At 45.2% G+C, this 24047-nt stretch overlaps 1 protein-coding gene and 1 non-coding gene across 5 annotated transcripts in view; one reads left to right on the top strand and one right to left on the bottom strand.

Moving 5' to 3' along the window:
• The window catches only part of TFRC (transferrin receptor), a 31963-nt gene extending 12236 nt beyond the window's left edge, over nucleotides 1–19727 (bottom strand). The window contains exons 1-11 of one of the 4 annotated variants that reach the window (XM_032264280.1): nucleotides 19645–19727; nucleotides 13548–13606; nucleotides 11868–12066; nucleotides 10884–11079; nucleotides 8387–8536; nucleotides 7368–7470; nucleotides 5175–5288; nucleotides 3792–3890; nucleotides 2953–3092; nucleotides 1246–1403; nucleotides 177–296 (exon numbers count right to left, since the gene is read on the bottom strand). In XM_032264280.1, the coding sequence (XP_032120171.1) occupies nucleotides 177–296; nucleotides 1246–1403; nucleotides 2953–3092; nucleotides 3792–3890; nucleotides 5175–5288; nucleotides 7368–7470; nucleotides 8387–8536; nucleotides 10884–11079; nucleotides 11868–12066; nucleotides 13548–13583 (1315 nt within the window). In that variant the 5' untranslated portion in view covers nucleotides 13584–13606; nucleotides 19645–19727. Of the gene's footprint in view, nucleotides 1–176; nucleotides 297–1245; nucleotides 1404–2952; nucleotides 3093–3791; nucleotides 3891–5174; nucleotides 5289–7367; nucleotides 7471–8386; nucleotides 8537–10883; nucleotides 11080–11867; nucleotides 12067–13547; nucleotides 13607–15579; nucleotides 15595–18528; nucleotides 18740–19644 lie in introns of those variants that run through there. The other 3 variants (XM_032264279.1, XM_032264277.1, XM_032264278.1) reach the window with 3 other exon arrangements.
• LOC116540684 lies at nucleotides 9305–9367 on the top strand. The gene has a single exon (XR_004264552.1). It is a non-coding gene; the product is annotated as a U7 small nuclear RNA (small nuclear RNA).
• Nucleotides 19728–24047: the final 4320 nt, after the last annotated feature.

Genomic DNA, 24047 nt, shown 5'->3' with positions numbered 1-24047 from the left:
AAAAGCTGTTTCAAAGGAAAAGGCAGCTACAACAAAAGACAATCTGCCTTCCATCTAAGGACTAGAGTCTAGCATGAGAGCCACAGGAATACAGGCAAAGTGAGCGAAGCATAGTGTAACACCTGGAACTGTATGTAGTGCACCAATACTCAAAGGAATCAAAATCTGTACTCTACCTTTTAAGACCATATCTGAGAACATCTGGGCAAGTTTCAATAGGAGAGCTGTTCCGACACTGGACTTTGCAGCTCCGGGGCCCCAGGAGTCTCTCTGGGCCCCAACTACAACATAGCGATCTTAAAAAAAAAAAAAGAGGAAGACAGATAATTTATATCAGTAGAAAGGTCAAAGTGCAGTACATGTATTCAGGATAGAAGAGCTTACTTCAAATCTGACTCAGGACTCTGGGAATTAAAAGTTCAATGAGAATACTCATTTTCTTACCTTACTAGTAGTGCTACCTTTTTCCTACACTACCAAGTAAATTTACTGCCTACTCAAGTCCAAGGACTTATTCCTTGGTAAGTGTTGCCTGTTTGACCGCATTTGAAAAGTCAACTCCAGGGACTGGCAAACGACAGCCTGCGTGCCTGTTTATTCGTATAGTCTATGCCTGTTTTCTTGCCCCAACTACAGAGCTGAACAGCTAAAGTAGACACTGTGCAGCCCGAAAAATGTTTATTATCTGCCTCCGTAAGAAATTTGCTTATCAATGTTCTAGTCAGTAACTTAGAATAGATTTTCTAGTCATGATAGTCAATTTTTAACAAGAATTTTGTAGGGCCTTATTACCTCCCGATAAAACTGACAAATAGGCTGGGCACGGTGGCTCACGCCTGTAATCCCAGCCCTTTGGGAGGCCAAGGCAGGCAGATCTCCTGAGGCTGGCAATTCCAGACCAGCCTGACCAACACGAAGAAACCCCATCTCTACTAAAAATACAAAATTACACAGGCGTAGTGTTGTGTGCCTGTAATCCCAGCTACTCAGGAGGCTGAGGCAGGAGAGTCACTTGAACCCAGGAGGCGAGATTGTGGTGAGCCAAGATCGCGCCACTGCACTCCAGCCTGGGCAACAAGAGCGAACCTCCATCTCAAAAAAACAACTAACACATAAACAATTCACTTTAGGACAGATAAGATTGAGTACTTCATAAAACCAAGCCAAGCCAGCTTTCCTACACTCCCTCCTTCTCTAGCCACAGCTTCAGAACAGCAAAGAAAACAAATAAAAGGGGGTTTTTACCTGGTTCTACAAAGCCTTTAATAACTCCAAAGATGTTAAGAATTTTTATCTGTTTCATCACATTGCTCACAGAGAGCTTCACGCTCTTGTTTTGTGAGGTTACCATCCTGCATGAAGAGTCGGTTTTCCAGTCAGAAGGACAGTCTCCTTCCATATTTCTGGAATCAGAAAGCAGGCATAAGTTCTGAGCTTTTGTTCCTTGCCCAAGGTTTACCTCTGTCCAGGGAAGTTCCAGGTTAAGAGGACATGTAAACAAAACTTACTCTCTAGTGGTGAACCATTTGTGTCTTACTTTGATCTGGAGGGAGGCAACTGGAAACCATGAAGTACTTTCTAGTTCAAGCAATATTTTTAAAAACTTCTGTAACTATCCTCATCTGATGTCTGCCTTTCTGCCAGAGGCTTAGCTATATAGTTTATATTTGAAACACATACCAAGATGGACTCAAAAATCAAGCTCTTTTAATATATAAAAGAACATCAATACATTTTTGTGTTTCCCAACTGTCTCCACTAACAAGGATAGAAGACATTCTTATCTCAGTTATAAAAAATATTCCTCAGCTGGGTGTGGTGGCTCATGCCTGTAATCCCAGCACATTGGGAGGCTGAGGCAGAATTCCTTGAGCCCAGGAGGCAGAGGCTATAGTGGGCCAGGATCACGCCATAGCACTCCAGCCTGGGCGACAGAGTGAGACTCAAAAAAAAAAAAAAAAAAAAAAATCCTGTGCTTCCCCAATCTAATTCCTCTGTGTTACCCAAATAATAGCTGCCTCTAAGGGGACTGACTTATATAAATGTAAGGTGAAACACTATTACTACCCTACTATATAAGGGTAAGATGGGAGGCTGGCTTCACAGGTTGGTGAAGACTTGTAGGTGGTGAGCAGGATGAGTCAACAAAAATCACCTATGATAAGTGACCCTTAGCAGTATCAATAGTCATAGTGTTCACATACTCCTTATATACAGATGTTCTTCATTTGAGGCTGTATTAAGTAGAATATATTTTAACTATCCAATTAAGTTAAAGAAATAGGGCCAGAGAGCTTATGTCACATGAGATAAATGTTTGCATAAAGGTCTGAAAATAGATCTCCATCCTATGACAGGAAATGAGAAACATGTCCACATCAAAATCAAAATTAATGGAATGTATTCTAATCAAACTGGCTTCTGCTTTTAAAGAGGGATCCTAATACTATAGGGAGGATATCCAGAAGAACAAGTCCTGATCACAAAGCATCTGGAAACCATCATGAGATGCGAGGCTTTTCAATCAATAGCCAAGGAAACTGGAATCATCCTGTATTGCTTAAAATAAAAATGCAGAACAAATGGATGTTTCAGGGAATAAGATTTTATCCCAATAAGAATTCTAACAGATTTTCTCCCGTAACAACTAGGCTGCCATCGGCATAGTGCTTCACCACGGAAGTACCCGAGCAGAGCTGTGGCAGGGACCTTGCACAAGGGATTCACTGCGTAAGCTGGACAAGGACTCCTGGGTTTATAAATCCAAAGTCCATTATTAAGGTCTCTTTATAGAGAAAAATTCATTTTTATCTCTACCAAGGTAACAGCAAACCATCATCCAAATTCCCAAATGTGGAAAATTATAATCATTTTTAACATTTTAATCAACATACGGTTCATCCCTAATCATAAAACCTCACCCTGCAAGACAGCTTTCAAATAAAAACTTACTCAAACAGCCTTTCTGCAGCAGCTCTGGAGATTGTTTGGACAGGTATATTAGGCAATCCTGAGGACCGAGACGGTGGAAACTGAGTGTGATTGAAAGAAGGGAACCCAGGTGTGTAGGGGTCGCCTGTTCCCAGATGAGCCTAGTAAAACAAAAGGGCAATTCACTCCATCACATACATCCTCAAAAAGCTCTCTGTAAGATTCAGATTTGGTATAAGGCTGCAGCCGAAGCTTAGTTTACCAACCTGAAGCCTCAAAAATCGGAGTGGTCCTACAATGTGACTTGTTTTCATGGCACATGGAAATTCTCAATTCAAGGCACCATTGATAAAATACTTTTAGCAACAAATAAAGCTGCCTCAAAGTCAATGTAATCTATCTTCTTGCTTACTGCTAACACCCTCCCAGAAAAAGAGCATTAAGAAAGACACAGTGGGGCCAGGCGCGGTGGCTCAAGCCTGTAATCCCAGCACTTTGGGAGGCCGAGGTGGGTGGATCACGAGGTCAAGAGAACGAGACCATCCTGGTCAACATGGTGAAACCCCGTCTCTACCAAAAATACAAAAAATTAGCTGGGCATGGTGGCGCGTGCCTGTAATCCCAGCTACTCAGGAGGCTGAGTCAGGAGAATTGCCTGAATCCAGGAGGCGGAGGTTGCGGTGAGCCGAGATCGCGCCATTGCACTCCAGCCTGGGTAACAAGAGCGAAACTCCGTCTCAAAAACAAAAACAAAAACAAAAACAAAACAAAAAAAAAGACACAGTGCTATTCCTGCTAATATAGGAATCCCGTAACAATTCGAAGAACTCAAAAGCTGATTTTCTCAAGAAATAACTCACATGTCCAAAGAATGAAACGTCTGCATTAACAATGGGAAATTTAGTCTTGTCCATGTATATCAAGACACCAATTGCATTTGAACTTTCAGCATTTGCAACCTAAAAGAAAATATACAAAGCTCAGAAAATGAAGATCATACGAAATGAGAACACAACCTGGACACTATGCTAATGGACAAATGGTTACAGAGGACTAAACTTTTAATACTTCCAAATATTTCGAATTGTTTATCTGTGGATTTGTTAATGGTTCCCTGAAAAACTCACCAGTTTGGAAAATAAGAAAAATAACCAAGACCGGGAGCAGTGGCTCACGCCTGTAACCCCACCATTTTGGGAGGCTGAGGCAGGCAGATCACCTGAGGTCAGTCGTTCAAGACCAGCCAGGCCAACATGACGAAACCTGGTGTCTACTGAAAATACAAAAATTAGCCAGGCATGGTGGCAGGCACCTGTAATCCCAGCTACTCGGAAGGCTGAGGCAGTAGAATCACTTGAACCAAGGAGTCGAGTTCAAGCCTGCCACCATGCCAGGATAATTTTTTATAGTTTCAGTAGCAACAGGGTTTCATCATGTTGGTCTTGAAGTCCTGACCTCAGGTGACCCACCCAACTTGGCCTCCCAAAGTGCTGGGATTACAGGCGTGAGTGACCATGCCCAGCAAACTTTTTTTTTGAGACACAGTCTCTCTCGGTTGCCCAGGCAGGAGTGCAGTGGCACAATCTCAGCTCAATGCAACCTCCGCCTCCCAGGTTCAAGCGAGATTTTCCTGCCTCAGCCTCCTGAGTAGCTGGGACTACAGGCACCCACGACCATGCCTAGCTAATTTTTTATATTTTTAGTAGAGATGAGGTTTCACTGTGTTAGCCAGGACTGTCTTGATCTCCTGACCTTGTGATCTGCCTGCCTTGGCCTCCCAAAGTGCTGAGAATACAGGCATGAGCCACCACACCAAGCCCCTAATTTTCCTTTTTATAAAACATTTTTTAAAAATAATTTATTTATTTATTTAAAAGATGGGGTTTCACCATGATGGCCAGGCTGGTCTTGAACTCCTGACCTCAGGTAATCCACCCACCTTGGCCTCCCAAAGTGCTAGGATTACAGGCGTGAGCCACTGCGCCCGGCCTATAAAACATGCTTTTAACTGAATTCTATATATGCATAGCACTGAGTTACACAAATCACTTTCACTTAAGCATTTCTCATTAGATAAGTGGAACTTACTTGATTTGTTGAGCACTTTAATAAATTGTACTATCTGGTCTGAGAGTTTAAAACTGCTGGTTTTCAGAATGCAAGAATATTAGTAAGAAATATCACTTAACTGAAGAATAAGATACCAAAGTACTGTATTTAATGTTATAATAACTCATACTCACCTTTTCTGCAAAGGTGATTTTTCCTGCTCTAATAATCACTATAGATCCATTCACAGGAGAGTCTAAATCCTCAAAATCTTTTTCAGTACCAAAATTAGCATGGACCAGTTTACCCTAGAACAAAGACATTAGATTTAATGAGCATTATGGTATCAGAACACTGCTAAAATCTTGAGACAGAGAATCGTATAGACCAAACCCAAGACAGGCAACCCAAGTAAAAGATAAAAGGGGCCACAAGGCCTAAAAAGCTATGTGTTCTAAAAAACTTTACAACTTTTAGGTCAGAGCTACAGGAATAAAATTAAGATTTTTGGCCTCCTATGTCTTTTTTTTTTTTTTTTTTTTGAGACGGAGTTTCACTCTTGTTGCCCAGGCTGGAGTGCAATGGCGCGATCTCGGCTCACCGCAACCTCCGCCTCCTGAGTTCAGGCATTTCTCCTGCCTCAGCCTCCTGAGTAGCTGGGATTACAGGCACGCACCACCATGCCCAGCTGATTTTTTGTAGTTTTAGTAGAGACGGGGTTTCACTATGTTGACCAGGATGGTCTCGATCTCTTGACCTCGTGATCCACCCGCCTCGGCCTCCCAAAGTGCTGGGATTACAGGCTTGAGCCACTGCGCTCGGCCTCTCCTATGTCTTTTATGCCTTTATCTCGTGCTGCCTTTAATCTAAAGAGCATTTTAGATTAAACCGGCATATGTAGGCTGGTCATGGGTCTGCAACCCCAACAATCTTAACCTTGAGGACATCCTATAAATAGGCTTTAACTGAAAGGTCTGATAATAAATCTGTCCCAAAATTGTTAAACATCATCTATTACAATAATGTGACTTGCATACACCAACTTTAGACATGTCATTATGTTCCAAAGCTAATAAGAGTTCAGATGAACAGCTATCACCTGACACTAACAACCAAGCACCTGAAAAGAGAGCTTGAAGTTGAACAAATATCTTCAATGTTCTTTAACAGAACAATCTACCCATCTCCTGGCTTGTATGCAGCCAGGCAAAGTGATAAGGCACAAGTATTCAGAAAAGCAAGGAATCACCATAGCACTTCACCTGCCTCTAAAGGTATCCACTAGACATGCCCCTGACTTACAAATGTGTTTTGTTGTTGTTGTTGTTTTGAGATGGAGTTTTGCTCTTGTCGCCCAGGCTGGAGTGCAACAGCACAATCTCAGCTCACTGCAACCTCCACCCCCCGGGGTTCAAGTGATTCTCCTGCCTCAGCCTCCTGAGTAGCTGGGATTATAGGCACCCACCACCACAACTGGCTAATTTTTGCGTTTTTAGTAGAGACGGGGTTTCACCATGTTGGCCAGGCTTGTCTCTAACCTCTGACCTCAGGTGATCTGCCAGCCTCAGCCTCCCAAAGTGCTGGGATCACCGACATGAGCTGCCGCACACAGCCACAAATGTGACTTTAAGCTGAAAATTATTTCATCTAGTTGTTCTCTATTTCTGCATTAGTTTGACTGTATTTGCCTAAATTTAAAAAGATCAAGGGCTGGGCGCAGCAGCTTACTCCTGTAATCCCAGCACCTTGGGGGGCCGAGGTGGGTGCAATGCTTGAGGCCAGGAGTTTCAGTTCAAGACCAGCCTGGCCAGCATGGCAAAACCCCATCTCTACCAAAAAGAAAAAAATTAGCTGGATGTCCCAGCTACTCAGGCTCACTTGAGCCTGGGAGGTGGAAACTGCAGTGAGCCAAGCTCATGCCACTGCACTCTAGCTTGGGCGACAGAGTGACACTCTATCTCAAAACAAATAAAAAAAGACTGAGCTAAGAATCCAGCTACAACTAGGCCCCGGCCAAGATGGACATTTAGATCTGTCCCCACAAAGAAGATATGCATTCATTTAGCAAACACTACTATGCATGTCGGCCATTCTCCAAAGCTCTGCAACGTGGCAGTAAATAGAACTAACCCACGGTTCTCCATACGGCTCACATTCTAATGGAGACAAAGGCACAATGTCAGGTGCTACCAGTACTACAAAGAAAAAAATAAAGCAGGATAAGGGAGGTGATTAGAGAGGAGACTTTGCATGCTGGCTGTGTCACTAGAGGGTTGAAAACCAAAATACAGGATCATTTACATTTTACAAGTACATTTATAACTCTTAAGAACAGAAAAGATGAGCTTTTGATTTATTCAACCTCATGAACTGTTTGCCTTACTTACAGTAACTGTTGCGTTCTGACTATATGCCACATAACCTCCAGGGTTCTCCACCAGGTAAACAAATTCACTGTTCGTACCAGTTATGGTCACTGAGTTTTGAGCACTGTTAAAAAGATTAAGTTAAAATAAGGCTAAGGTCACCCTTCCAGAAAAATGCAATAGCTTATATTTAGCTTGTCTTGCATCATTTTGCTTGAGGAAATTTACCTCCAAATCTTAACCTTGATTTTTATTTTAAAAGTCTTTGAGCCGACCAGGCACGGTGGCTCACGCCTGTAATCCCAGCACTTTGGGAGGCCAAGGCAGGCGGATCACCTGAGGTCAGGAGTTTGAGACCAGCCTGGACAACATGGTGAAACCCTGCCTCTACTAAAAATACAAAAATTAGCCTGGCATGGTAGCAGGCACCTGTAATCCCAGCTACTCAGGAGGCTGAGGCAGGAGAATCGCTGAACTCGGAAGGTGGAGGTTGCAGTGAGCTGAGATCACACCACTGCACCCCCAGCCTGGGGGACAAGAGTGAGACTTCGTCTCAAAAAAATTTAAAAAAATTTAAAAAATTAAATAAAAAAAAAGATGGCTGGGCATGGTGGCTCATGCCTATAATCCAAGCACTTTGGAGGCCAAGGCAGGTGGATCACCTGAGTCGGGAGTTCAAGAACAGCCTGACCAACATGGTGAAACCCTGTCTTTAAAAAAAAAAAATGAATAAATAAAATAAAATAAAATTAAAAAGGCTTTGGGCCACACGGGGGCGATTCATGCCTGTAATCTCAGCTTGGGAAGCCGAGGCGGGAAGATCACCTGAGGCCAAGAGTTAGAGACCAGACTGGCCAACATAGTGAAACCCCATCTCTACTAAAAATACAAAAATTAGCCGGGCATGGTGGCACACACCTATAATCCCAGCTGCTCTGGAGTCCGAGGCAGACTCCGTCTCAAAAAAAAGTCTTTGCTATATTTTGCACACCTGAAAATAGCCACTTGTATAAAAATAAGTTTAGTATCTTCCAACATACCTGTCTTTGACCTGAATCTTAACAAAATGTTCATCACGCCAGACTTTGCTTAGTTTACATTCACGAAATTGATTTTCAATATACCACGCAAGATTTTCATCTTTTTGAGATCCAGCCTCACGAGGGACATATAAATTTTCATTCAGCAGCCTGGAGGAGAAAATGTCTTTTAAATGAACTTAAATTTCATTTAAAATAAACATTTAACTCAAGGATTAAACAAATTGTTTTGAAAGCAAAATCAGATAAATGAACTGTGACCCAAAACTTTTAGATTTGCCATAATAACAGAAACTAAGAAAAAAAAATTGTGCCCCAAATGTTAATTTACAACTTCTAAGCTTCTTTACTTACCATAAAGCACTCCCTTCGAGAGCTTCATCTTAACATAATCTACCTGCTTAGGTAGTTTTAGGGGAAATAGTAGCTTCCAGGAGATCTACTAGAAGCTGAACAACATAGAGTTTCCATTTCTGCCTACTTGTGAAGCATTTCTGAACACCCTGAAGCAAGACTGCTCCTTGGTCTGATCTCCCATAGTTCTGTGCACTCAGCACTGGTCCTTACATTTTTGTAGGGCAGACTATCCTCTCACTTTAACCGTAATTTCTGGTGTATAGTAAATCAACTAAATGAAGTAAAAAATGTCATAACTTAAGACTAAAGAGTTATAGTACCGATGCTGGGCGCGGTGGCTCACGCCTGTCATCCTAGCACTTTGGGAGGCTGAGGTGGGTGGATCACCTGAGGTCAGGAGTTCAAGGCCAGCCTGGCCATCATGGTGAAACCCCATCTTTAAAAAAAAAAAAAAAAGAGTTCTAGTACCATTGTAGCTGTAGAAAGCTAGCAAAAAGGAAAAGATAAATTTATTCTTTGTACAGAGAAATATATGTGCAAAGATAGCAAAACTCTAAGGACAAGTGTTACAGCTCTTTTTAGAATTTGTCTAGCACCCTTTCTAGTTTTTGCCAGAAAGTCCCTTAAAAATAAAATAAACAAAAAGTCCCTTAAAAATAAAATAAACAAAGCAATGGCTCACTTGGGAACCCCACTTGTAATTCAAGTGAACCCCACTTGGGATTCAAGTGCTGTGATCCCAGCACTTTGGGAGGCTGAGGCAGGTGGATCACCTGAGGTCAAGAGTTTGAGACCAGCCTGACCAACATGGAGAAACCCTGTCTCTACTAAAAATATAAAATTAGGCAGGCATGGTGGCACATGCCTGTAATCCCAGCTACTCAGGAGGCTGAGGCAGAAGAATCACTTGAACCTGGGAGGCAGAGGTTGTGGTGAGCTGAGATTGCGCCACTGCACTCCAGCCTGGGCAACAAGAGCAAAACTCCATCTCAAAAAAACAAAAATAAGTAAACAAATAAATAAAAATCTGGCCAGGCATGGTAGTTCATGCCTGTAATCCCAGCACTTTGGCAGGCTGAGGCAAGAGGATCGCCTGAAGTCAGGAGTTCGAGACCAGCCTGGCCAACATGGTGAAACCTCATTTCTACAAAAAAAAAAAAAAAACCCCACAAAAATTAGCCACGCATGGTGCAAGCCTGTGATCTTAGCTACTATGGAAGACTGAGGTAGGAGAATCACTTGAACCTGGGCAGCAGAGGTTGCAGTGAGCTGAGATCGCGCTACTGCACTCCAGCCTGGGCAACACAGTGAGACTCCATCTCTAAGTAAATAAAGACTCTGTCTCTACAAAAAAGAATTAGCTGGGTACGGTGCTGCGTGCCTGTAGTCGCAGCTACACAGGAGGCTACGACGGGGGGATCGTTTTGGCCTGGGAGGTTGAGGCTGCAGTGAGCTGAGATCGCACCACTGTATTCCATCCTCCAACAGAGGGAGACCGCCTCTGGATACTTACTGGTGTATGGGTTAGCGTGCGAGTATCAGCAGAAACTAACAAGTACTAGAAACTTAGGCAGTTAAATTACTCATGATCTAGAAGATGAAAAGGCTACTTCTGCTATGTGTTGCTTCCTTAAAAAGAAAAAAAGAGGCTGGGTGCAGTGGCTCATGTCTGTAACCCCAGCACTTTGGGAGGCCGAGGTGGGCGGACAACCTGAGGTCAGGAGTTTGAGACAAACCTGATCAACATGGTGAAATCCCATCTCTTAAAAAAAAAGAGAGAGAAAAGGAGAAAAGGGTGACTGATGTCCTTGTCAACAATGCAGAGCTTAGTACGATGTTATAAGAGGTTAAAAAAAAAAATCAGAGCCAGAAGAATGACAGCAAGCAATAAGCCACAAAGATGGGGCAAACATCAAGGACCTCTGCATTTTTTAAGAAAAAGGAGAATCCCCGGAAAAGGTCTACCTTTTTTCCATACGAGCATAGTTTCAGTTCTTTACAGGCCCCTGACCCTCTTCAGCTAAAACATGGCAAGTCTCGTCTTCTCTAAAAAGCCACTTCCCACAGTATCACCATGATTGCTTCCCTGCGGCCTCTCACGATTACTTGTCTAGACACGTGGAAAGCAGCTCACACTCACTTGATGGTGCTGGTGAAGTCTGTGGTGTCCAGTTTCTCTGACAACTTTTTTTTCAGGTCATCCCAATATAACTGAGGTGCTACAGGGAAGTTCTCTTCTGGGTTCTCCACCGCTGGAGACTCTGTTCCTGCTAGTCTCTGACACTCAGTTTTCGGTTCTACATGTTTACAATAGCCCAAGTAGCCAATCATAAATCCTAAAGAGAAAAAGTTTCAGAGCTGAACTCAGAATTTCATTTGTAATCTATCCCTGTTGGAACTGTTTATTTTCAGGTAAGTCTTGAAAACACTGGTTTTAAACAAATTCTAAGTAGTCTGAATGTATACAATGCATCTCAGTTTTGTATATTTTAAGCCACTTAATCTAATAAATTCTATATTAGCTTTATTTCAAATAGTTACCTATTCAAAATATAGGTAGCTTTTTCCAAAAGACCTCCTTGAAACACTGACCGACCTTCTATGCCACAAGTATCCTGCGTATATTTTAGGGTAACATTTGCTTCCTGGTGGAGTGGGAGCAAACAAAGATAGATAAATAAAAAACACTTGCACACTGTACTGCAAGAATTCATGGGTCTCTTTCCCGCCAGATTAAATTCAATGACGTCCACAGAATCTACTCATGACTGTCTTCCTAGTGGCACTTAAAAAGGCACAAAGATGACTATGAGGCTATGAGTTCGAGACCAACCTGGCCAACATGGTGAAAGCTGTCTCTACTAAAAATACAAAAATTAGCTGGGGCATGGTGGCAGGTGTCTGTAATCCCAGCTACTCAAGAGGCTAAGGCAGGGAATCGCTTAAACCTGGGAGGCAGAGGTTGCAGTGAGCCGAGATTGCGCCACTGCACTCTAGCCTGGGCAACAGAGAGACACTGTATCTCAAAAAAGAAAAAAAAAAGGCACAAAATATAGGCTAAGCTGAAATAGACTTCCCAGAGTTGGTAATGGAAAACATTTAAGTTTGGAATGGCCATTCTTACCAATCGTGAAAAAGAGGATCACGGCAATAGTCCCATAGATGCTTCCATTACACCGTTTTGGTTTTGCGACACCGGCCTTTGTGTTGTTGTCGGCATTTTCTTCTTCATCTGCAGCAAGTTTCATCTCCACGTGACTGTTATCGCCATCTACTTGCCGAGCGAGACTGAACCGGGTATATGACAATGGTTCTCCACCAAACTGTTTTGCGGGGAAAAAGGCATTATGAAGAACAGGCATAGGACAGTTTGTTCAGGTACTATACTTGTTAGTGGGCCATTTCTATGATTTGCTATATATTCTTCAGGGTGTTCTCCTTTCAAACCAACATTTTTCCCTCTCCTCAGTGGAGGGCTAGTTCACACTGGTCTCATTCAGCATTTTTTTTTGGTAAATTTGTATTTTTTTATTTTTGGAGACAAAGTCGCCCTCTCTTTCCCAGGATGGAGTATGGTGGTGTGATCATAGCTCACCGCAGCCTCAAAATCCTGAGCTCTAATGAGTTTCCTAGCTGGGTCTGGGGGTCACAAATCAGTTTAGGATACTATGTAGCAATCCAGACTGTGATGCTGGTGAGAGCAAGAACAAAATGAAGTTATAAACAAGCAGAAATTCTGACTAAGCATAAAACAGGAGATAGAAAAGAGAACAGGCCAGATACAGTGGCTCACACCTGTAATCCCAGCACTCTGGGGGCCGAGGTGAGGCGGAGGGACCATTTGAGATCAGGAGTTTGAGACCAGCCTGACCAACATGGTGAAATCCCCTCTCTACTAAAAATACAAAAAACTAACCAGGCATGGTGATACATGCCTGTAATCTCAGCTACTGAGGAGGCTGAGGCAGCAGAATCACTTGATCTTGGGAGGTGGAGGCTGCAGTGAGCTAAGATCGCCCCCCACTGTACTCTACCCTTGGAGCCTAGGCTGAGACTTCATCTCAAAAAATAAAATTAAATAAATAAAAATAAGAGACAACAGAGGACTAGTGTGTCAAAAGTTAGATCCCTTTCCATCACAGCTTGATGGCTGTCTTTTCTGTATGTTCTTTCAGCTTTCACTCATACAGCCTACACAATGTTTCTTTTCCTTTTTTTGAGACAGAGTCTTGCTCTGTCACCCAGGCTGGAATGCAGTGGTGCAATCTCACCTCACCACAACCTCTGCCTCCTGGGTTCAAGCGATTCTCCTGCCTCACCCTCCCAAAGTGCTGGGACTACAGGTGCATACTACCACACTTGGCTAATTTTTGTATTTTTTAGTAGAGATGGGGTTTCACCATATTGCATAGGCTGGTCTCAAACTCCTAACCTTGTGATCCACCTGCTTCAGCCTCCCAAAGTGCTGGGATTACAGGCGTGAGCCACCATGCCCCATCAGCCTTTGCTCTTTACCTCTCTTCAGACATTTTCAGTGCTTTAAAGTGTTCATCTTATCTACTTGGCTGCTCCCCTCTACCACACCCAGAACCACCCTGAGTATTCTTCCAAGACTTCCCATAATTAGCCCCATTGAAGGCTGAACTCTTTATAGGATCCGTTATGCCTCAAGACCACTAATTCAAATGTCAATGAATACCTGATAATAATAGATTGAGTTATTATTTCATGCTTACTCAGTTAAAGTCATGCTTGTATATTTCACATTCTTGCAGACACAGAAATACAACTGAAAATATCTTACCAAGTTAGAGAATGCTGATCTAGCTTGATCCATCATTCTGAACTGCCACACAGAAGAACCTAGGTATTAGAATAGAGAATTACTGAGGAAGATACTACTGTATCAGATTAGTTAGCTTTCTATTACCAGGCTACATGGTATATCAAATTTTTAAAATATATTATCACTTTTCTAGAAAAGAGATTTAATCATACTTTATTTTAGTGTGATTTTTTTTAAATTTTGTTATAGATGAATTTTTCTTTCTTTCTTTCTTTCTTTTTTGAGAAAGAGTCTTGCTCTGTCGCCAGGCTGTAGTGCAGGGGCACAATCTTGGCTCCTAAAGGCGTGCACCACCACGCCCAGCCAATTTTTGTATTTTTAGTAGAGACGGGTTTTTCGCCATGTTGGCCAGGATGCTCTCGATCTCTTGACATCATGATCCCCCCGCCTCGACCTCCCAAAGTGCTGCATTACAGGCGTGAGCCACTGCGCCCGGCATATGTATTTCTTTTTTTAAATAAAGACAAGGTCACCCTATGTTGCCCAGGCTGGTCTTGAACTCCTGGCCTGAAGTAATCCTTCTACTTTGGCCTCCCAAATTGCTGTGATTAGAGGTATGTGTATGCTTTGAGTAGACAAAGTGACACATACAAAAGACAACAGACTATCACTTGAAAAAAAATTAAGACTAAAGCAGAAAAGATCTGTTATGTTATAAATACCACAAACCATCTCTGATAAAAAGGGGAAGAAAACCTGATCCTGATTCAATGAATAGTTCCTACAAGTGATCTGATATATCTTTGACACACAGAAACACAAAACAGATTATGCTATTTTACAGTTGAAGAGGCCAATTATCAGAGAAACTATGACTTGTTCAAAGCTAAAAACTTATAATCTAAATTAAGTTCAATGGGTTACTGGGTCAGAGAAATTGTGTTCTCATCTCTGGAAGTTTAAGACATTAACCTTAACTTTTGTCAAAGCCAAATATGTCTCTGTAATCAAAGTCCTATGTTAAGTTAAAAGCCTTAACTGAAATCTAAATTTTCTAGTTAATTTGGTTTGAGGGCATCTAGATGCTTGAAAGTGACATTATATTGAGATTTGCAAAATGGACATTTATTGCATACTATTTTAAAGCTTTTCCTGTATACAAGTACACTTATAGCATATTAAACATGTACATGGCATAAAGCAAGCTGTGAGGTATATGCAGATTGTAAAGCGAAGGGTAATTCTAACGGGGCATTAAGAAAAAGCTTCCCATCGCTGGGTGAGGTTGTTCACACCTGTAATCCCAGCACTTTAGGGGGCAAAGGCAGGAGGATCACGAGGTCAAGAGATGAGACCATCCTGCCAACATGGTGAAACTCTGTCTCTACTAAAAATACAAAAATTAGCTGGGCATGGTGGTGCGTGCCTGTAATCCCAGCTACTCAGGAGGCTGAGGCAGGAGAATTGCCTGAACCCAGGAGGCGGAGGTTGCGGTGAGCCGAGATCGCGCCATTGCACTCCAGCCTGGGTAACAAGAGTGAAACTCCATCTCAAAAAAAAAAAAAAAAATTAGCTGGGCATGGTGGCATGCCCGTGTAGTCCCAGGTACTCGGGAGGCTGAGGCAGAAGAACTGCTTGAAGCCGGGAGGTGGAGGCTGCTGCAGTGAGCTGAGATAGCGCCACTTTACTCCAGCCTGGTGACAGAGCAAGACTCTGTCTCAGAAAAGAAAAAAAAAAAGAAAAAGCTTCCTACCTAAAACCTATCACAAAAAAATTCTTTTTATAACCAAGCTTTAAAGATCAGGGTCTATATATAATAGATCATATTCTTAGAAGCATAATCTTTTTCTTTTTCTTTTTTTTTTTTTTTGAGAAGGAGTTTTGGTCCTGACACCTACGCTAGAGTACAGTGGCATGATCTTGGCTCACTGCAACCTCCCCTCCCAGTTCAAGGGATTTTTCCTGCCTCAGCCTCTGAGTAGCTGGGATTATAGGTGCCTGTCACCACGTCCAGCTAATTTTTGTATTTTTAGTAGAGAAGGGGTTTTACCATGTTGGTCAGGCTGGTCTCAAACCCCTGACCTCAGGTGATCCACCAGCTGCCTGGCCTCCCAAAGTGCTGGGGTTAGTTACTTGAGAAGATCATCCCAAGGAAATGGAAGGCATGAGCCACCCCACCCAGCCAGAAGCACAATCTTTTGCCCCTTCTGTTATAAAAAGCTTATCACTACCACTGCACCACAACAGTAAGGACCCAATCACTAGATCCAGAACTGGAAGGCCCCACCCTAAACCAATTTTAACCACCCTTTTCTAGGAAAAAACATCTTGCAAATTTTAACACGCATCTGAATCATCATTCCTCAAGTTTTCTATTAATTTTAAGAACAAAGTGGTAACACATTTAAAAAAATAATCTAAGTTACTTGTGTACCTTGGGTGTTCCCAATGGTGACTGAAAACAATTCAATTACTCACATGATGAAGTTCAGGTAGGCAAAACGTAGCCCCACATGTTTTGAACCATGAAATGCAAGGAGGTTCTGAAACATCTTTAAGATGTACGATAAGGAGTGGCAAAAATTCTAGCTAAACCGCCGTCCCAAACCTCTTTACAATTTTTTTTTCTTTTTGAGACAGGGTCTGGCTCTGTCACCTGGGCTGGAGTGCAATGGGGTCATTTTGGCTCACTGCAACCTCTGCCTCCCAGGCTCAAGTGATTCTTGTGCCTCAGCCTCCGGAGTAGCTGGAATTACAGGCGTAAGATACCATTCCCGGCTAACTTTTTGTATTTTTACTAGAGAAAGAGTTTCTCGCCATGTTGGCCAGACCCATCTCCAATTCCTGGCCTCAAGTGATCCGCCTGCCTCAGCCTCTCTAAATGCTAAGGTTACAGGCATGAGCCACTGCACCCAGGTCCCAAACTACTTTAAAATTGAAGCATTCCTACTTTATTAAAATATGGCATTAAACTCTATTCGGTTTTCTAAATCCAGTAATTATCTTGAGGTTTTGGACTTCTTTGTACTGACTCAAAATTAGGGATCTATATACAAAGCTCAGTGGGGATCAGATACCAAAATTTCACCTATGCCGAACATACCCAAAGCTGCTACTTCATTTTTCTTAAGCCATGTTTGTTATTACTGACAAGCCCACCTCAGTTTAGAAAACAGGCCACTGTTTCAAGTCCTTAGAGCTCAGATAGACTGAAGTTTCTCTACTTGCTTCAGAAGCTCTGTTCTAAACACATTCAGCCTAACAACTTCACTACCGTCTATTTTCTCCAAAATCAGACAGAATCCAGCCCATGCTTTTACCCACCAACATTCTTCCTCTGTTCCTTGAGGTCCTCCTCGTTCCTTCCAGGCTCAGCTCAAGGGCCATTTTTATGAAGCCTTCTCTGACTGTCTTCCCTGTCCTGTAATAACTGATATTGAACTACCTGTAAAAATATTTTATTTAACAGTATTGGGGCATGCTTGATGCCTGAGATTCCAAATGATATGAAAAATATAAAGAAAACATTGGACCTGGAATCTTTTCCCATCCCTGCCACTCTTATGGTTTAATAAGGAAGGGGTTTGTTTTGTTTTGTTTTTTTGAGATGGATTCTTACTGTCACCCAGGCTAGAGTGCAGCGGTCCGATCTCGGCTCACTGCAACCTCCGCCTCCTGGGTTCAAGTGATTCTCCTGCCTCAGCCTCCCAAGTAGATGGGATTACAGGCACATGACACTGAACCCAGCTAATTTTTTTGTGTTTTTAGTAGAGATGGGGTTTCAACATGTTTGCCAGGCTGGTCTAAAACGTCTGACATCATGATCCGTCCACCTCTGCCTCCCAAAGTGCCAGGATTACAGATGTGAGTCACAGCACTCCACCTGTTATTGTTTTGTTTTGTTTTTTTTTTTTTTTTTTCGAGATGTTGTCTGGCTCTGTTGCCCAGGCTGGAGTGCAGTGGCAAGATCTCAACCCACTACAACCTCTGACTCCCAGGTTAAAAGGAATTCTTGAGCCTCAGCCTCCAGAGTAGTTGGGATTACAGGTGTGCACCACCACACCCAGCAATTTTTTTTTTTTTTTTTTTGAGATGGAGTCTCTGCTGTTGCCCAGGCAGGAGTGCAATGGCACGGTCTCAGCTCACTGCAACCTCCAAATCCCCGGTTCAAGTGATTCTTCTGCTTCAGCCTCCTGAGTAACTGAGATTACAGGCACCTGCCACCATGCGTGGCCAATTTTTGTATTTTTTAGTAGAGATGGGGTTTCACCATTGGCCAGGCTGGTCTTGAACTCCTGACTTTGTGATCAGTCTGCCTTGGCCTCCCAAACTGCTGGGATTACAGGCGTGAGCCACTGCGCCAGGCCTATTTATTATTACTTTTGAGACAGTCTTGCTCTGTCACCCAGGCTGGAGTGCAGTGGTTCGATCTTGTTCAGCTCACTGCAAACTCCACCTCCCGGGTTCAAGTGATTCTTCTGCCTCAGCCTTCCAAGTAGCTGGGATTACAGGCGTCAGCCACCTCGCCCAGCTAATTTTTCTACTTTTAATACAGACGAGGTTTCACCATGTTGGTTGGGCTGCTCTCAAATCCTAACCTCAGGTGATCTGCCTGCCTGGCCCTCCCAAAGTGCTAGGATTACAGGCGTGAACCACCCGGCCTGGCCAAAGTAGCTTTCATTGTGGTCCTTCAGGTTTAGCTGGGAGCCTTGCTCCATGACATTTAAGCACATTATCAGAGGCAAGCAACTGCCTCGCCTTAGGGCAGATTTAGCCTAACTGCTGTCTATCCAACCATCTTCAACACAGGCTACCTTTACAGCCACCCTTACTCGATAACAACATCAAAGGAAACTGAAGGATGCTATGCCGTATCTAACCGTGCAATATCAATGACAAATCCTCTCTTAACTCTGGATTTTCTTGAGAAGCACATTGTAACCCAAAATTGAGGGGGTAAAAAAACAGCAGGGTCTACAAGTACTGCAGAGAGCCTAACCTTAATTTTCACAGTAAGCGTAGCATACAAGCATGGGGTCGCCAAATACAACGCCCTACTTTAATCCTCTTATCAAGGGGGAAGAACACGGAAAATGCCGCAGAATCCAGACCCGTGCATGATAAGGGACGTTACCCAAGGTCTCTACAAGCAGTGAGCAGAGGAAAAAGAGCCGAATCAGACTCTGTTTTCTTAAAGAACTGTCCAGCAGAAAGGACGCATGGGCCTGTCCGCGTCTCAGTACAGCACAGCCCTCTGACCACGCTGATTTCCAAGTGTCTTTCATTAAGTCACTCCTGTGGCCTCCGCCTTCGGTGAGAACTGCGGGCAATATCCTGAGTGTGCCCGCCCGCGGCTGAGTCGGGCTCTCCGGAGAAAACGGGATGCACGCTCAGGGCGAACAGGCAGGGCATGGCAAGGCCAGGGTGCGCCAGAGCCCAGGTGTCCGTTTACAGAAACCCGCACCTAATGCCTGTGACTCGCCAGCCACCGACCCGGGGACAGCGCTGTCCCTTTCCTCGCGAGAGCAGCGCCCGCCCGGGCCCAGGGTAGCGGAGTGAACGTTCAGGAGCCCAAGGTCACCCACGGATCCCAGCCGTTCCCCGGGGCGACTTCCTGGAGCAGCCACGTGCTCCCCGCGCCGCGCAGCTGCGGCGTGGACGCGCCGCGCTCCGAACCCGCTCGGAACCCGCAGCCCAGGCCCGGCGCAGGAGGCCCGCAGCTTCCACGGGCGCGGAGCCGAAGGCAGCACGGCGGGGCCGAGCCCACCGGGGCACACCTGGTCTCGCCCTCAGAGCAACCAGAGAAGCCATTCGCCGCTCCGCGACCCGGGAGGCGGGAAGAAGGCAGAGAGCAGGGCGGGCTCGAAAGCAGGCGGACGCGCGGCGAAAGGGCGGCTCTCCGCGCAGCCGCCGACCCGCGCACCTGCAGCCGCCGGAGGCGCCGCCGCAGCCCCTTCCCCGCAGGCCTGCGGCCCCGCTCCCCCGGCCGCCTTCCCGCCCCGCGGCGGCGCGCTGTGGCTGCTGCACCGCGTCGGGGCGGCCGCTCGAGCAAGCCCCGCAGGATGAAGGGGAGACACGAGGGTCGGCGCCGTCCTAGAAGCCGGGCGTCACTCACCGGGCTCGTCCTCCGTCCGGCGGAGCCCGAGCCGCCACCCGAGGTCCCGGCGCTCTCCGAGGGGACTGCGGCCCCGCACGGCGCTTTATAGCCCGGCCCCGCCCCCGCCCCCCGGGGCCTCGCGTCACTTCCGGAGGCACGTAGCCCGGCGAGGCGCGCTCCACAGGGCGCCCAGGGGGCGGGAGCGCGCGCTCGGGGCCCTCCGCGAGGGCGCTCGGGGCGAGGCCAAGTCGCGGGGAAAAGGCGCCAAGGCAGCAGGTGCCCGCGGAGCCGCGCTCGGGGCGCGCTGACTTCCGCCCCGGCGCCCTCCCCTGACCTTGACCGACCGGCAGTCCCCGCAGCGCAAGGTCAGACCTGCCGGCGCGGGCGCTTCAGTGCTCCTCAGAACGCCTGTGCGGGTGGATCCAGGTCGCCGTCCCGGCCGCTCGTGTGCAGGTGCGTGTCCCAGCCTCGGGAGTGCAGGAAGGAGAAGAAAAGCAAAGCGCACGTTTTTACCCATGTGTGCAAGCTGCGCTCTCACCGTGTTCCATGCGTGAGGGAATAAAAGGGAAAATACACTCGAGCAACTTAGTGGGGTGGCAGGGCTTAGGTTAACTTTCCCGTGATTGTTGTTACGGTGCAATGCATGACAAATAGTTCTATGTTTTATTTTTATGTTTCTCACCCCGTCGCCCAGGCTGGAGTGCAATGGCGCGACCTCAGCTCACTGCAGCCTTCGCCCCACTGCCCCCCGCCCCCGGGGTTCAAGAGATTCCCCTGCCGCAGCCTCCCGAGTAGCTGAGATTACAGGTGCCTGTATTTTTTGTATTTTTAGCAGAGACGGGCGTTCACCATCTTGGCCAGGCTGGTCTTGAACTTCTGACCTCTTGATCCAGCCGCCTTGGCCTCTCAAAGTGCTGAGTTTACAGGCATGAGCCACCAGCACCCAGCCAACAAACAAATAAAATTCAGTTCTTGTCACTGTTTAAACTGTTTCCAAATAATCACACCCTCTCCCTCCCCTGGTCAGTGACCTGAGCCAGGGAGGTAGTTACATTTACAAACAGCTACAGTGCAGGGAAACAACCCAGTAAATCTGTCTCTGGGCCTTGGGCTTTTACGTTTCCCTTTATCCCATTATTTTTTCTGCTCTAAGACAGAGACAGTACTTGGGATTTTCTCACCTCCTGCCTCTTTACCCTCATTCTCTAAAATCTCTCTCCATAGGTGGAGTGCGGTGGCTCACGCCTGTAATTCCAGCACTTTGGGAGGCCGAGGCCTGCGGATCACGAGGTCAGGAGATAGAGACCATCCTGGCTAACATGGTGAAACCCTGTCTCTACTAAAAATACAAAAAATTAGCCGGCATGGTGGAACGTGCCTGTAGTCCCGGCTAGTCAGGAAGCTGAGGCAAGAGAATCGATTGAACCCGGAAGGCAGAGGTTGCAGTGAGCCAAGATCGTGCCACTGCACTCCAGTCTGGGCAACAGAGCAAGACTCTGTCTCAAAAAAAAAAAAAAAGAAAAAAGAAAAAAAAAATCTTTCTCCCCCAAAAAATGTTTAAAAATCATATGAGCAGGAGCATTGCTGCACCTTAAATGATCTACTCAGGAAAAGATTAAGGGTGCACATCCACAGAGGGCCTATCGTAGCATTCAGACAGCAGGCCTGCTCCCCTGTGCAGTTCTTTCTTTCCTTTTCTAATTATTAATTGTTTTTATTTATTTATTTTTGAGACAGTCTTGCTCTGTCACTTAGGCTCGAGTGCAGTGACACAATCTTGGGTTCACTGCAACCTCTGCCCCCGGATTCAAGCAATTCTTCTGCCTCAGCCTCCCAGGTAGCTGGAACTACAGGTGTGTGCCAACATGCCTGGCTAATTTTTTGCATTTTTAGTAGAGATGGGGTTTCATCATGTTGGCCAGGCTGGCCTCAAACTCCTGACCCCAGGTGATCTGTCCACCTCGGCTTCCCAAAGTGCTGGCATAACAGGCATGAGCCACTGTGCCCAGCCTATTTATTTTTTATTTGAGACAGGATTTGCTATGTTTCTCCATACTAAAAATGCAAAATTAGCCGAGTGTGGTGGCACATGCCTGTAATCCCAGCTACTCCGGAGGCTGAGGCAGGCCGAATCCAGGAGGTAGAAGAGGTTGCAGTGAGCCAAGATCGTGCCATTGCACTCCAGCCTGGGCAACAAGAGTGAAACGCCGTCTCAAAATAAAAAATAAAAAAAAATTAGCCAGGCATGGCGGTGAATGCCTGTAATCCCAGCCGGAGGCTGAGGCAGGATAATTGCTTGAACCCAGGAGGCGGAGGTTGCAGTGAGCCGTGATCACACCATTGCACTCCAGTCTGGGTAACAAGAGCGAAACTTCATCTGAAAAAAAGAAAAGGAAGAAATATATTTTTGGCAACCTTAATTTAATACCTAGCCCAGGTGCGGTGACTCATGCCTGTTATCCCGGCACTCTGAGAGGCCCAGTGGGTGGATCACGTGAGATTAGGAATTCAAGACCAGCCTGGCCAACAGCGTGAAACCCTGTCTCTACTAAAAAACGTATAAATACAATAAAATAAAATAAATCTGCCAGGCATGGTGGTGTACACCTGTAGTCCCAGCTACTTGGGAGGCTGAGATGGGAAAATCACTTGAACCGAGGAGGCAGAGGTTGCAGTGAGCTGAGATCATGCCACTGTACTCCAGTCTGCACAACAGAGCAAGACCCTGTTTCAAAATAAATAAATAAATAAATAAATAAAAATATACAATGCCAGTCACTGTGGCTCATGACTGTAATCTCAGTACTTTGGGAGGCCCAGGCAGGTGGATTGCCTGAGTCCAGGAGTTCAAGACCAGCCTGGCCAACATGACGAAACGCCATCTCTACCAAAAATACAAAAAATTAGCTTGGCATCTGGAGGCTGAGGTGAGAGAATGGCTTGAGCCTGGTAAGCTGAGGCTGTAGTTGGCTGAGATTGCATCACTGCACTCCAGCCTGGGTAACAGAGTGAGACCCTGTCTCAAAAAACCCCCACAAAAATGCCATTAATCTGTCAACTTTGTGATAGAGGAGCTAAAACTACTTGCTGTTTCTGGGGTCCTACCTGTGGCCCAAATAGCAGATGAAGTCTCTTCAGTCAGCATTTCTCAAACATTTTTTACTGCATTCCGTGGATAAATGTCCATCTTACTTCACAACTCGGTACACCCGTGTGTATGTGTGTATATGTGTATGTATCCTTGAAACCTAAAGTACAGATTTCATGAAATAATACCCTTGAAGTATGAAAAGCTCTCCAGAATTTTCTATTCCACTTAATAGTAAAAATGCTCATATCCGAGTCACGGCACCAGAAAAAAATTAAAATTTTTGAAATTCAAAAAACATTAAAGAAAAAAGAATAGTAAAAATTCTAATTTTTAACCCATTCAATTGATTTCCCAGTGAGCTGTAACCTGTTTTTGAAAACCACAGTCCTAGGCCATTTCCTTTCTCAGAGCACAAGTCTTTTTAGTGACTGGGATATGTGTCGCTCAAAGTTAGATTTCAGTTCCCAAGGCTTCTCCGTTATTTTGCTCGCTGTTTCTACCACCCTACTCTTCAGCAAACATTGGTTGAGTTGGGAGGCTGAGTTGGAAAGCGGAGAGAAATGAAGTCTTTTCTTTTCTTTTTTTTTTTGAGACAGAGCCTCACTCCGTTACCCAGGCTGGAGCACAGTGGCACTGTCTCGGCCCGCTGCAGCCTCCCACTCCTGGGTTCAAGTGATTCGCCTGCCTCAGCCTCCCAAGTAGCTGGGACCACAGGTGCACCCCCATGCCTGGATAATTTTTGCATTTTTATTAGAGACAGGGTTTCACCATGTTGGCCAGGCTGGTCTTGAACTCCTGACCTGGATGATCCATCTTGGCCTCCCAATGTGCTGGGATTACAGGCATGTGCCACTGTGCCCCGCCTTTTCATTCTTTTTACTTTTTTTTTTTGAGACGGTGCCTCACTGTTGCCCAGGCTGGAGTGCAGTGGTGCAATCTTGGCTCACTGCAATCTCAGCTTCCTGGGTTCAAGTGATTCTTCTGCCTTATTGTCCAGAGTAGCTGAGATTACAGATGCGCACCACCACGCCTGGCTAATTTTTGTATTTTTAGTAGAGACAGGATTTCACCATGTTGGTCAGGCTTGTCTCAGACTCCTGACCTTGTGATCCTCGCTCCTCAGCCTCCCAAAGTGCTGGGATTATAGGCGTGAGCCATCTTGCCTGGCCCAAAGTCTTTTCAAATGCTTTCAAATAGCTACACACACCACAGTCAGTGAGGGCAGCGCTCTGCCTGTCACACAGCCAGTCTTCAAAGCAGCTTCTACAGAAACCAAGCCAACCTGCATTCAACTGTGTCCATGGCTCATATTTAACATGCTGGATCCACT

The sequence above is a fragment of the Sapajus apella genome, unplaced genomic scaffold (assembly GCF_009761245.1).
Source record: "Sapajus apella isolate SASKATOON/1434 unplaced genomic scaffold, GSC_monkey_1.0 scaffold143, whole genome shotgun sequence".
Lineage (NCBI taxonomy): Eukaryota > Metazoa > Chordata > Mammalia > Primates > Cebidae > Sapajus > Sapajus apella.
The sequence above is the reverse complement of the archived record's forward strand: the minus strand, read 5'-3'. Positions and strand labels throughout refer to the sequence as shown.